This window comes from Malus domestica, chromosome 10 (genome assembly GCF_042453785.1).
Source record: "Malus domestica chromosome 10, GDT2T_hap1".
Classification (NCBI taxonomy): Eukaryota; Viridiplantae; Streptophyta; class Magnoliopsida; order Rosales; family Rosaceae; genus Malus; species Malus domestica.
In genome coordinates, this window is record NC_091670.1 from 37,888,742 (window position 1) to 37,900,628 (window position 11,887).

At 38.2% G+C, this 11,887-nt stretch overlaps 1 protein-coding gene across 2 annotated transcripts; it reads left to right on the top strand.

Annotated features, from left to right (window-relative positions):
• Positions 1 to 2,322: 2,322 nt before the first annotated feature.
• Positions 2,323 to 11,234, top strand: LOC103446262 (ABC transporter B family member 9-like). Of its 2 annotated transcripts, none has more exons than XM_008385349.4 (12): positions 2,323 to 2,726; positions 3,230 to 3,284; positions 3,408 to 3,583; positions 6,698 to 6,919; positions 7,028 to 7,266; positions 7,447 to 7,972; positions 8,079 to 8,352; positions 8,439 to 9,105; positions 9,181 to 9,409; positions 9,494 to 9,760; positions 9,845 to 10,108; positions 10,310 to 11,234. In XM_008385349.4, exons 1-12 carry the CDS (start codon positions 2,457 to 2,459, stop codon positions 10,955 to 10,957), a joined length of 3,837 nt encoding a protein of 1,278 aa, XP_008383571.3. In that variant the 5' UTR covers positions 2,323 to 2,456; the 3' UTR covers positions 10,958 to 11,234. The 2 variants fall into 2 exon arrangements, with proteins under 2 accessions (XP_008383571.3, XP_070661808.1); XM_070805707.1 differs by lacking the exon at positions 2,323 to 2,726 and adding an exon at positions 3,049 to 3,128.
• The last annotated feature ends 653 nt before the right edge of the window (positions 11,235 to 11,887 follow it).

Sequence of the window (11,887 nt, forward strand, 5' to 3'; positions counted from 1 at the left end):
CATAATCAAATACCCCAACGTCTCTCCTCTTCTCCTTATACTTTGTAGCCATGACCTTCACTGTAAAACCATAATTTCTTTTTAAATAGTTCAGATTACTTAGTAGTATTAAAAATAAAAAGTCATGATTGAATTGAAAAAAAATAGTATTTTTACTTATTTGCCAACTTAATGAATATAAAACCGAACTATCAAGTAAAACTCACGGGCGTAGTCAGCCTAAAGGCTACCATGGGCTATAGTCCAAGTAGCTTTCGGTGAAAAACAAAGTTTTACATGTAATTTTTTTGATTTCTGAAGGTAGCCCATCATATATTTAGGCATTAATCCTAATTCTCTTAGTTTAATTACATAAAATTATATAATACAACTTACAAACAATCTCTTTTTCTTATATCATTTTTCTTGTGGCTTCTTGTACATATATATATATATATTTAAAATTGGGATTTGTTTGACTTTTAACAGATGTTTAATAACAAAAAAAAATTCTTGGATCACCTTGTGAAGCTTTTCATAAGCTAATTGATACTGTGAAAAATACATTATCAATTTCTTTGTTCATAAAGATTTAAACTTTAAACTAGCTTACCCGGTGAAAAATTTCTAGCTCCGCCCATAATAATACTAATCCGTACTGCTCAGTACTACATAAAATAAACGGTAACATCATACTAAAAGGAGAAAATAAATTCTAAACTATCATTCAACCGTGCATTTTTTGGAATCCGGATTCTCACCGGATCCTTTTTGTGAGGATCTCGGAGATCTATAAATCATATCCGTTTATCGTACCTCGTACGATCAGAAATCATTTTAAATATTTTTATTTAAAATTAAATACAAATAATATCTGATAAAAAACTGATCGCATAATGTACGATGAACATACATAATTTACGAATCTCTAAAATACTTACCGAAAGGATCTAGAGAGGGTCCTGTTGGCATTTTTTGTTCACTACAAAGTGAAAAACTGAAATGTGAAGCTCTTCTAGAAAAGAGTGCATCCTGGTGCTTGTGATTGTGAATTTAAGATAATGGCAAATCTACCAAGATAATTTTCTAGACTTCTGTAAGCAAATGGTCTGCGTAGAAGATGACGTTACAGTATACATGGATTAGCTGCATAGTTCGGATGAAGTATTTTTGCTCATAATCATAAATTATAATGTATGATAATCATACACCTAATTATCTATCACGTATTCTTTCACTCGATATTGGTTAACTTTTTTCTCAAAATTATAAAAGTAACATTTAGTATGAAAGTTAACTAGAATTGAATGAGAAAAAACACGTAAGAGATGATTAGGGGCATAATGAGCATATTAAAATAATAAAACATACGTTCAAATGCTCCTTAGTTCGGATAAGATATGGTGACAGAAGTAATGAGATTCATCATTCACCTAGTTTAGTACCATTTAAATAAATAAATAAAATTACGTATGTGATATACTTTCCTTAGTTCCTATTCAATATGTAGCATATCAAAAGAATAAACATATTATTAGTTACTTTTGTAAAACTATATAGATATCAATTGACACTAACTTGCTAATTGGCAGAATTTTGTACCTCAAGTTGCTGCTTCAATGTTTCGATTGAAGAAGAAACTCTCATGCTGATTTCTTTATTATCAAACGATGTAATTGTTGTTGCTTTTGCATGCGGTCGGTCGGTCTGTCCCTTTCTTCCTTCACAAATCTCAACAGTTTAAAGGTCATTCATACGAATCCAATTGTCGAATTCGGTTTTTCTCGTAAACGTGCTTTTTGAGTTGTTTTATTTAAACAAAAATTTGAAAAATTGAAGATGCACGTTGGTGCTAAGTTTAATTTTTACCGATTTTTCAGGCTCCTAATTTTTGATAATTTAATTAACTTATAATATTGTTTGTCAACAAATAATAACTTTTTTTTGTTAACAATAATAATTCTTGTTAAATTGGATTACAATTAAACTAAATTGAGAGAGGAAAGGAGAAATTTCGAAAAAAAAGAGAGGAAAGGAGAAAAAGGAGCCTTAGAGTGAGGAAGCGATAAAAATCAACGTAGCAGCTGATTAGTAGGACTCTGATGTATATGTTGCATCCAAACACCAAATCATCTTTTGACTAATGACAAATTTTTCAGTTTGATCGAAACATGACTGATTAAATAACCTGTTATTATTTAAGTGGAAATATATTTGAATAATATGTATTAGGGGCGCACTGAAAAATCTCTAGCCTAACTAACTAGTTGTCCTAGTTGTACACACTCTTTTTCCTTTTCCACCTCACACCACCACACCATAAAGCACATAGGGCACACAAAAAGTTGATATCTCACTTTGTCCTCCTACACAATTCTCCTCATCAAACAACAACGAAGGAGACCGATCATCTTCTAGAGAGAGAGAGAGAGAGAGAGAGAGAGAGAGATCATCTTCTTCGAATTAGGGCAACTGCCATGGAAGGAGGAAGCGGAGGAGGAGATGGAAAAGCAGAAGTTAATAATAATAGCGGGTCACAAGCGAAAGCAGATCAAGAAAAGCAGAAAGTGGCCTTCTATAAACTCTTTGCGTTTGCAGACCGTTTGGACATTGCGTTGATGATCGTTGGAACGATATCTGCGGTGGGGAATGGTCTGTCGCAGCCACTCATGACTCTTGTGTTTGGTAATCTTATCAACACCTTTGGTTCCACCGATCCTGGTCACATCGTTCCCTTGATCTCTAAGGTATAGATATACCTGTATATACATACATGCATTCGTATTCTTGGTTACAAGAACATCAAGATGCTTGGTTTTCTGGGTTTTTTCCTCCTTTCTTCCGAATACAACGAGATTTTGGGTTTCTGAGTTTTCTGGGTTCTATGATTGGAATAGACACATGCACGTTTATTTCTCTTTTTTTTTTTGGTAAAGATAATATATTTATTTCTCTTTTTTTGGTAAAGATTATATTTATTTCTCGAAACACTGAAAATCTTTAGAATTCAAAAAGTGTACAGCTTTCTTTGCGTTTCTTGAAAGTTGAAAAGAGCCCTATTGTTTTATCTTTTTCCATAAAAAGGAAAATCTATATTTCTTTCAATCACATTAAGCCAAAAATCACGGCGACCAAAAAATGTGAATACGGTATCAAACAAAACCACTTTTTCTAGGTTACTTCTCATGTTCCAAGTGATTTTTTCTCGATTTTATTTATTTATTTAATTTTTTTTTTGTTGTTGTTGCAGGTGTCTCTAAAATTTGTGTATTTGGCCATTGGCACTGGAGCTGCAGCACTTCTACGTAAGTCTCAATAATCCTAATTTTTTTTTCTATTTTTCTTCCTCTATTTATTTTGTTAATCGGGTTTAATTCTTTGATTAATTACACCAGTAGGTTGATTAAATTGTTTGTGTGAATTTGCAGAGGTGGCATGTTGGATGGTGACAGGAGAAAGGCAGGCTGCTAGAATTAGAGGCAAGTACATGAAGGCAATCCTAAGGCAGGACATTGGCTTCTTTGACACTGAAACTAGCACTGGAGAGATCATTGGTAGGATGTCTGGGGACACCATTCTTATTCAAGAAGCCATGGGGGAAAAGGTAATTAACTTACTAATTAAGCTACTTTGTTTTTTGGTTAACTGCTAATTAATCTAGCTACTTAACTGGATGACTTCATTTCCTGTGCCCTATTCACTCTCTTCCTTCTCATTCATTGATCTAAGACAACTCTTAACCGATTAAAGGCACCTGATTAATATTTAACTTTTAATTCAAGACAGTTGGGCAAAGGTCCTTAAATTTGCCCTCCAACTAAGTCTTGTTGCAGATTTTATCCTTTGAAGTCCTTCATTTCTGGGTTTTAATTCATGTTGTTCTTGTTATGTAATAGATGATTAGGATTATAACATTTGAAGAGTGTGTGTTGTGTCAGTTGTCATAGTAGCTGTGAGTGTTTAAGTGATTATGTGTTGTGCACGTGATCGAACTCATGCTGCAAATGTCATGGAATTGCAACGGCTATCTTCCCTTAGTTGCAACATGAGTTCGATTGAGGGAATTGCAACGGTGGGGGTAAAGAAAAGCAACGACTTTAAATAGGATTATCCCACTCTAACTAATACCGAGGCATGTTGTGGTAAAACCTCACATCTGACAGATTGAGCAGGTGGTAAAGTTGAGGACAGTATCGATGTCGTTAGGGTGGGGCACCCTGAGCCCGTCGATCTAAAAAATTTCAACATAGTATCAGAGCCTACAGTTACGGGCCCATGCAAGCCAAAGGCTTGTCATCAGGAAGTGTGGGCTTGGTAACAAGTTTGGACTCTTAACATAGAGTTGACATTTGAGTTTTTAAGAGTCATTTCCTGAAAAGATTGAAAACAAGTCTAGACTCCATTGAAGTCGACCTCTAAGTTTTAATTGCCGATGTGTGAATCTCCACGCGTGAACCACTAAATGAGGTTTCACATGAAGGGGCGTGTTAACAGTCCCACATCGGTGGGGGTAAAGAAAAGCAATGACTTTAAATAGGATTATCTCACTCTAACTAATATCAAGGCTTTTTGTGGTAAAGCCCCACACCTGACGGATTGGGCATGTGGTAAAGCTGGGGACAATATCGGTGTCGTTAGAGTGGGGCCCTCCCAGGCTCGTCGATCTAAAAAATTTCAACACTAACATGGTATTAGAGCCATGTTCGACTTGAATCAAGGAGTGTGAATCTGTGATTTAGTTTTATGGGTTTTCAATGAAGAACCTCAACTGAATCGAAGAAAGAAATGACCTCATTGCAAGAGATGCAAGGGGATTGTGATTGATTCATGGAGCTGTGTGCGATGAGATTCTCCCTCTAATTGCAAATCAAGAAACAACAAAGGAGGCATAGAATGTCTTGAAGCAAGAGTACAAGGGTGATTCACAGAAGGCTGTGAAATTTCAAGGTATTCATCATGATTTTGAATATGCTAGAATGAGAAATGGTGAAGCATTGTCTGATTATTTGACTAGGCAGTTTGGATTGACTAACTAAATGAAAATGTATGGTGAAGTGTCTAATAAGAGGATGGTAGAGAACTCATTGGTAAGTCTTGTCCCAACATATGATAATATGGTATTTGTGATTGAGGTAATTATGAAAATTAGTAAGGTAGATCCGACTGAGGTTGTATCAACTTTCAGGGGTTTTGAACAAAGATTGTCGAGACATGCTGAAGATGGAGATGTGAATGAGAGGGCCTTCGCTAGTCTTCGTATTCAATCAAATAGTAGCTCATAGGTTGGTGGTTTCAAGGGCAAGAAGCTTGGGAAGAACAAGGAGAAAAGAGGATATGTAAAACCTAATGAGAAGCCTAATGCAGTTGTGAAGTATAATAGAAATAGGGAAAATTCGAAAGAGAGTTGCAGGACTTGCGGCAATTTGCATTTTAGTGAGTGTTGGTTCAAAGGAAAACCAAAATATCATAAGTGTGATTAATTTGGTCACATTGCCAAGGACTACAGAAGTAAGATAGTGCAGTAAATACACTATGCCAAAGAACTTAGAGAAGAAACAAATATGTTCTTTGCTTGCAATTATGCATCAGTTGTTAAGGGTGAACTTTGCAAGTCTGAGCAATTGTATGATATTTTCACAAATGCCTTCCCAAAGGATATATTTTACATGCTCAGATGATTGCTTGGAGTTAAATCTTGAAGAAGTTTAGAAGGGAGTGTTGAAGTATTAGTCCTTCTGCGGTAGTTTGGTAGGCGTCCATCTTTCAGGATTCAACAATCTATAATCCGAAGTCAAAGAACTTCAATCTTCGGACTCTGGCGAACCCAATATATTTCGTACTCTCAAGACACGACTCAAAATTTAACTAACAATGAATGAGTGAAACAAAGTGGGGAAATCCTATTTCTCAAGAATAAAAATTAACTCTAATTTTCTCTACCTTTAATGATAATGGTTTCATGGGTTTATATTTAACCCATTGTGTTGTTTGGTGAAAAGATGCAACTTTGCATCTATGTAACCTACACCACTCATCAAACTACACATCCCATATACAAATAATATGATGCAATTCTTTGCATCAGACACAACAATTGAGAATAAACAAGATTATTTTTTTTATTTAATATTTTGAAATTAAATAATAATATCCAATAAACATTATAATATAAATTTCCAACACTCTTAGTTGCAGAGAGTGATGTGTATTTCTTGAGGATTTCATTTTCAAATCTCATCAAAACAATCCACAAACACATACAAACACTAGCACGGCAAAATGCCTAAATAGCGCATGAGATTGTGCCGCGAGCTGCTGCTTCCTTGTGCAAGTTCTTTGTCTCTATACGTCACAAAAGGCAATGTTGTCTAACTGAAAAACGTTAGCAGTATAGAATGAAGTTTTGAAGGGTTCATTTTTTATAACCTTTTGTTAATTATAATTTACTTAATTAGTTTGGTCCCCCTCGACATCTCATAATGTTAGTAAAAAACCCTTCAAATAGCAAAGAAGACCCGTCATCTGGTGTGCAATGGCATAATAATACTTGAGTCCGCGGGTTAATTTTTCTGTTCAGATCGGTGCTGTAAGTATTTCTGACAATGAAAGGGAGTTTTGAAGGGTTTGTTTGTGAAGAAGTCTTCTTACTTGTGGTTTCATTTGGTCTTCAACTTGACATATATGCATTTATAGTGAGGGGTTGGTTAATTTGTGGCAGGTGGGGAAATTTATACAACTTTGTTCTACCTTTCTTGGTGGTTTTATGATTGCTTTTGTCAAAGGGTGGCGCCTAGCCATTGTATTGCTGGCTACCATTCCTGCCATTGTCATTGCTGGTGCAACCATGGCTACTATCATGGCGAGAATGTCATCCCGCGGACAGACTGCTTATGCAGAAGCTGGCAATATAGTAGAACAAACAGTTGGTTCCATTAGAACAGTAAGGCCTTGATGCTAAACCTCTTTAATTCAAATCTTCAGAGTTCATAAATAATTACATTATATATCTTAATTAATTAGCGTTTGAAAAATAAAAAATGTGTTTCAGGTTGCATCTTTCACTGGGGAGAAGCAAGCGATTGAAAAGTACAACCAGAAGCTAAAAGTTGCTTACAATACTATGGTTCAACAAGGGCTAGTCACAGGGCTTGGACTCGGAATATTTATGCTCGTCATCTTCTGCACGTACGCACTTGCGGTATGGTATGGATCCAAAATGATCATCAAACATGGATACAATGGTGGCCAAGTTATCAATGTTATATTTGCACTCATGACTGGCGGAATGTAAGTATAAAGACCGGTTTTCCTGATTCGGTAATGGCATGATATATTATAGAAGGCATGATATATTATAGAACCATGTTCAATGTGCATGCTTAACTATCTTTCATAAATGTTTTCGTGAATGTAGATGATGACATTTTTCACTTTCTGAAACATTTTCATTGTGGTTTGTTCGATTAGGTCACTTGGTCAGGCATCACCATCGTTGAATGCATTCGCATCAGGGAAAGCTGCTGCATATAAAATGTTTGAGACCATCAGCCGAAATCCAACTATCGATCCCTACGATGCAAGTGGAATTGTATTGCAAGATGTTAAAGGTGATGTCGAACTCAAAGACGTGTATTTCAGGTACCCTGCCAGACCAGACGTGAAGATCTTTGTTGGGTTCTCATTATATGTTCCAAGTGGCACAACCACTGCTTTGGTTGGGCAGAGTGGAAGCGGGAAGTCGACGGTGATCGGGCTAGTAGAAAGGTTTTATGATCCAGAAGCCGGTGAAGTACTTATAGATGGCGTGGACTTGAAGAAGTTGCAGCTTAAAGCGATAAGGGAGAAGATCGGGCTGGTTAGTCAGGAACCGAATCTCTTTACAACAACTATAAGGGAGAACATAAAATATGGGAAGGATGATGCAACTGATGAGGAGATAAGAAGAGCAACTGAGCTTGCAAATGCAGCAAAATTCATTGATAAGCTACCCCAGGTAAACCGACTTTTTTATGCAGTTTTTCATGATCTTATAAAGTTCTATTTGACCTTTTTTTGGGGAGATTGGTATCTGTAATATAAAATCCTGCTTTCCTTTTCAGGGGATCGACACAATGGTAGGTGAGCACGGGACATCTCTATCTGGTGGACAAAAGCAGAGAATTGCAATTGCAAGAGCCATTCTAAAGAACCCGAGAATTCTTCTTCTTGATGAAGCAACAAGCGCGCTGGATGCTGAGTCCGAAAAGATTGTTCAAGATGCACTGGTGAACTTGATGTCAAATCGCACAACCATAGTTGTTGCGCATCGCTTGACAACTATTAGGAATGCTGATTGCATAGCAGTGGTGCACAGAGGCAAAATTGTTGAAAAAGGTCAGTACAATACGCGTGCCAATCTATCATTCTCAATTTCAACAAACTTGATCCTTAAGTTAACTTTTCCGTTGGATTGGTTATAGGGACTCATAATGAGTTGACCAAAGATCCGGAAGGGGCTTACAGCCAATTAATCCGCCTGCAAGAAGGATCAAAAGTTGACAACGAAGCACAAACCTCTGATCCGAATAGAATGGACACCAGCCTAGATACAGATAGGACTTTGCTCAGCTCTGGGAGCCGGAGATTATCGATGAGGAGGTCTATAAGCAGAGGCTCATCAGGTAACCGGCACTCATTTACTATTGGCTTTGGCATTCCCGGTCCAGTTGATATCCAAGAGAGTGAAGTAGGACACGAGGATGATCATGACAGACCTAAAGTTGATCCTGAAAAGCGCAAAACAGTTTCTATCCGAAGGCTGGCTGCTCTTAACAAACCTGAGGCTCCAGTTTTGCTTCTAGGAGCCATTGCTGCAGCAGGGCATGGAGTAATTTTCCCTATCTTTGCGTTACTACTCTCGAAAGCCATTAGAATGTTCTACGAACCGCCCAATGAGCTAAGGCATGATTCCAGAAAATGGGCGTTAGTTTATGTAGGTTTAGGTTGCGCTGCTCTGTTGGTGATTCCTGTGCAGAATTTCTTCTTTGGAGTTGCAGGTGGGAAATTAGTGGAGCGAATTCGTTCCTTGTCATTCCAGAAGGTTGTGCACCAGCAAGTCAGTTGGTTTGATGACCCTGCAAATTCAAGGTATGTTAAATGAAAAAGTAATTTTCGCGAGCTTTGAACTCTCAATATTTCAACTGAAATATTTTGTTCTTTCAGCGGTGCGATTGGTGCAAGGTTATCTACGGATGCTTCAACCATTAAGAGTCTTGTTGGTGACGCCTTAGCGTTGATTGTGCAGAATATAGCAACAATCATCGCAGGGCTGATTATAGGTTTCACAGCTAACTGGAAACTGACGCTGGTAGTTTTAGCCGTTTCGCCATTGATGCTTCTGCAAGGAACACTTCAGGCAAAATTTCTTAAAGGGTTTAGTGCAGATGCCAAGGTGAGAGTCTTGCCCCAAGAGTTTTTTTATTTTGTCAAATAAAAAATTTGTTGAATGTACTTGTAACATTTTGAATATCTGCAGCTTATGTATGAAGAAGCCAGTCAAGTGGCAAACGATGCGATTGGTAGCATCCGAACGGTTGCATCTTTTTGTTCTGAGAAGAAGGTGATAGAGGCATACGAGAAGAAGTGTGAGGGTCCGTTGAAGCAAGGAGTACGGTTAGGAGTAGTAAGTGGTTCGGGTTTTGGCTTTTCGTTCTTCTTAATGTTCTGCACAAATGCATTGGTATTCTATATTGGAGCTATTCTTGTGAAGCATGGTCAAGCTACATTTGAACAAGTATTCAAGGTGATATTTTTGCTGCTACAGTTCCTTAACTTCTTCGACAAGTGCTCCTGCTCTAACTCTAATGATTCATTTTTTTTTTTGCAGGTTTTCTTCGCTGTAACTATCTCTGCAATGGGGGTCTCACAATCTACTAGCATGGCCCCTGACTCCAACAAAGCCAAGGACTCATCGGCTTCGATATTTCAAATTCTCGACAGCAAACCTAAGATTGACTCGAGCAGTAATGAAGGCGTAACATTATCACATTTAATTGGAGACATCGAGCTTGAGCATGTCAGCTTTAAGTATCCTATGCGCCCGGATGTGCAGATATTCAGAGACATTTGTTTGAAGATGCCCTCCGGAAAGGTAATTAACCACCACTAGTGAGTCTGTCTGTTTTGTTTATTTGCATTTGAGTTATGGGAACTGGTTTCTGCAACACCGCTGTTTTGGCATTTGAATTTAATAAATCAAAGGAGAATCAAGGGAAAAAAGTAAATAGGGTGTGCCGAAATCTCTTCCCTTCAGTCATATATATGCAAACTTAGCTTAAAATTCCATCCGCAGACTGTTGCTTTGGTTGGAGAGAGTGGCAGCGGGAAATCAACGGTAATAGGCCTCATAGAGAGATTCTACGATCCTGATTCAGGTCGCGTGCTACTAGACGGAGTAGAAATCCAAAAGTTCAAGCTAAACTGGCTGAGGCAGCAGATAGGGTTGGTTGGTCAAGAACCAGTTCTCTTCAACGAATCCATTCGTGCCAACATTGCATATGGCAAGCCAGGAGATGTTACCGAGGAAGAAATCATAGCAGCGACCACAGCAGCTAACGTGCACAATGTCATATCTTCATTGCCTCAAGGCTACGACACCTCAGTAGGTGAACGAGGGGTTCAACTGTCAGGAGGTCAGAAGCAAAGAATTGCCATTGCGAGGGCTATACTCAAGGACCCGAAAATCCTCCTACTTGATGAAGCTACAAGTGCACTGGATGCAGAGTCCGAACGCAAAGTACAAGACGCATTGGACAGGGTTATGGTGAACAGAACAACAGTTGTAGTTGCGCACCGCCTTAGCACGATAAAAGGAGCAGACATAATCGCGGTGGTGAAGAATGGCGTGATTGCGGAAAAGGGAAGCCATGATTTCCTAATGAAGATCACTGACGGGGCTTATGCTTCTTTGGTGGCACTTAATTCCAGCTCAAATACATAAGTAGATAAAGAACTCAGACAACAAGAATCCGAGTATATATTTGGTATTACATACCTAAGACACACATTGCAGTGGATGGATGTGTGACTGCAGAAACTGTAAGCTAAAGATGTTTAAGTTTGTGTTTGGACATGAGTTTAGTACTTAATCACGCTATGTGGCACGTTAAATGGATGCCACTGAAGAGTGTTTAAGGTTAAGTGTTGGTTTGGTGTTTAGTTATTTAAGCCTAACTGGCTGCCTATCTAATATAATTTCGTGTTCCTGATTGTTTGTAGTGATGTTTGGTTCCAATATAATTTCTTCACACAAGCCTTCATGTACTCATGCTTCTCTTTGTTGGGAGCCTCCACAGGAGGGAACTGAGCATACCAATGTTCAAGCTTGAAGCTTCGTTTGTTTCTTTCACAAGCAGAATTTCGACGAGCCAAATACAACCCAAACTTAAAGGCAAGTTCGAGTTGTTTCAAAACGATTTACAACCCTACAACACAGCTCAGATTAACAACTCACAATGCAGTCTACCAACTCAAATTATCTAGTGTTCCTTTTTCAAACTCATGAAAATTTATACCTTCATTCATTCTTCATCCAGCAGCCTCCTTCAGTCTAGCCGGATGAGCCGCTTGATCATCCGTCTCTGCTTCCACATCCGTCTTGTTAGGGTGGCATCGCTACTAGTATGCCGACTACTGACAACATCGTTCGTCCTCTCAGTTGAGACAACATTCCTCTCCGGACTTGGATTCTCTGTAAGTGTTATTTTCTTTCACGTAGCCGACGTGCATGGAAGGAGTTTTGCTCGAGAGAGAATACGCATCAAAATTTGAGGCCAAAGGATGAGCGATTTTTGGATAGCCATGGTCCATGGCGGCCGCAAGGAAACCATAAGCTGTGCCAAGAATGGCAAAGATGAGAACAAAAACGATG

What these genes read in the sequence shown, in the direction of transcription:
- LOC103446262 (XM_008385349.4), top strand. Translation starts at nt 2,457, where the DNA reads ATGGAAGGAGGAAGCGGAGGAGGAGATGGAAAAGCAGAAGTTAATAAT. An exon ending in AGGCAAAATTGTTGAAAAAG is followed by an intron (nt 8,353 to 8,438) that starts GTCAGTACAATA and finishes GATTGGTTATAG; the next exon opens with GGACTCATAATGAGTTGACC. An exon ending in CATTTGAACAAGTATTCAAG is followed by an intron (nt 9,761 to 9,844) that starts GTGATATTTTTG and finishes TTTTTTTTGCAG; the next exon opens with GTTTTCTTCGCTGTAACTAT.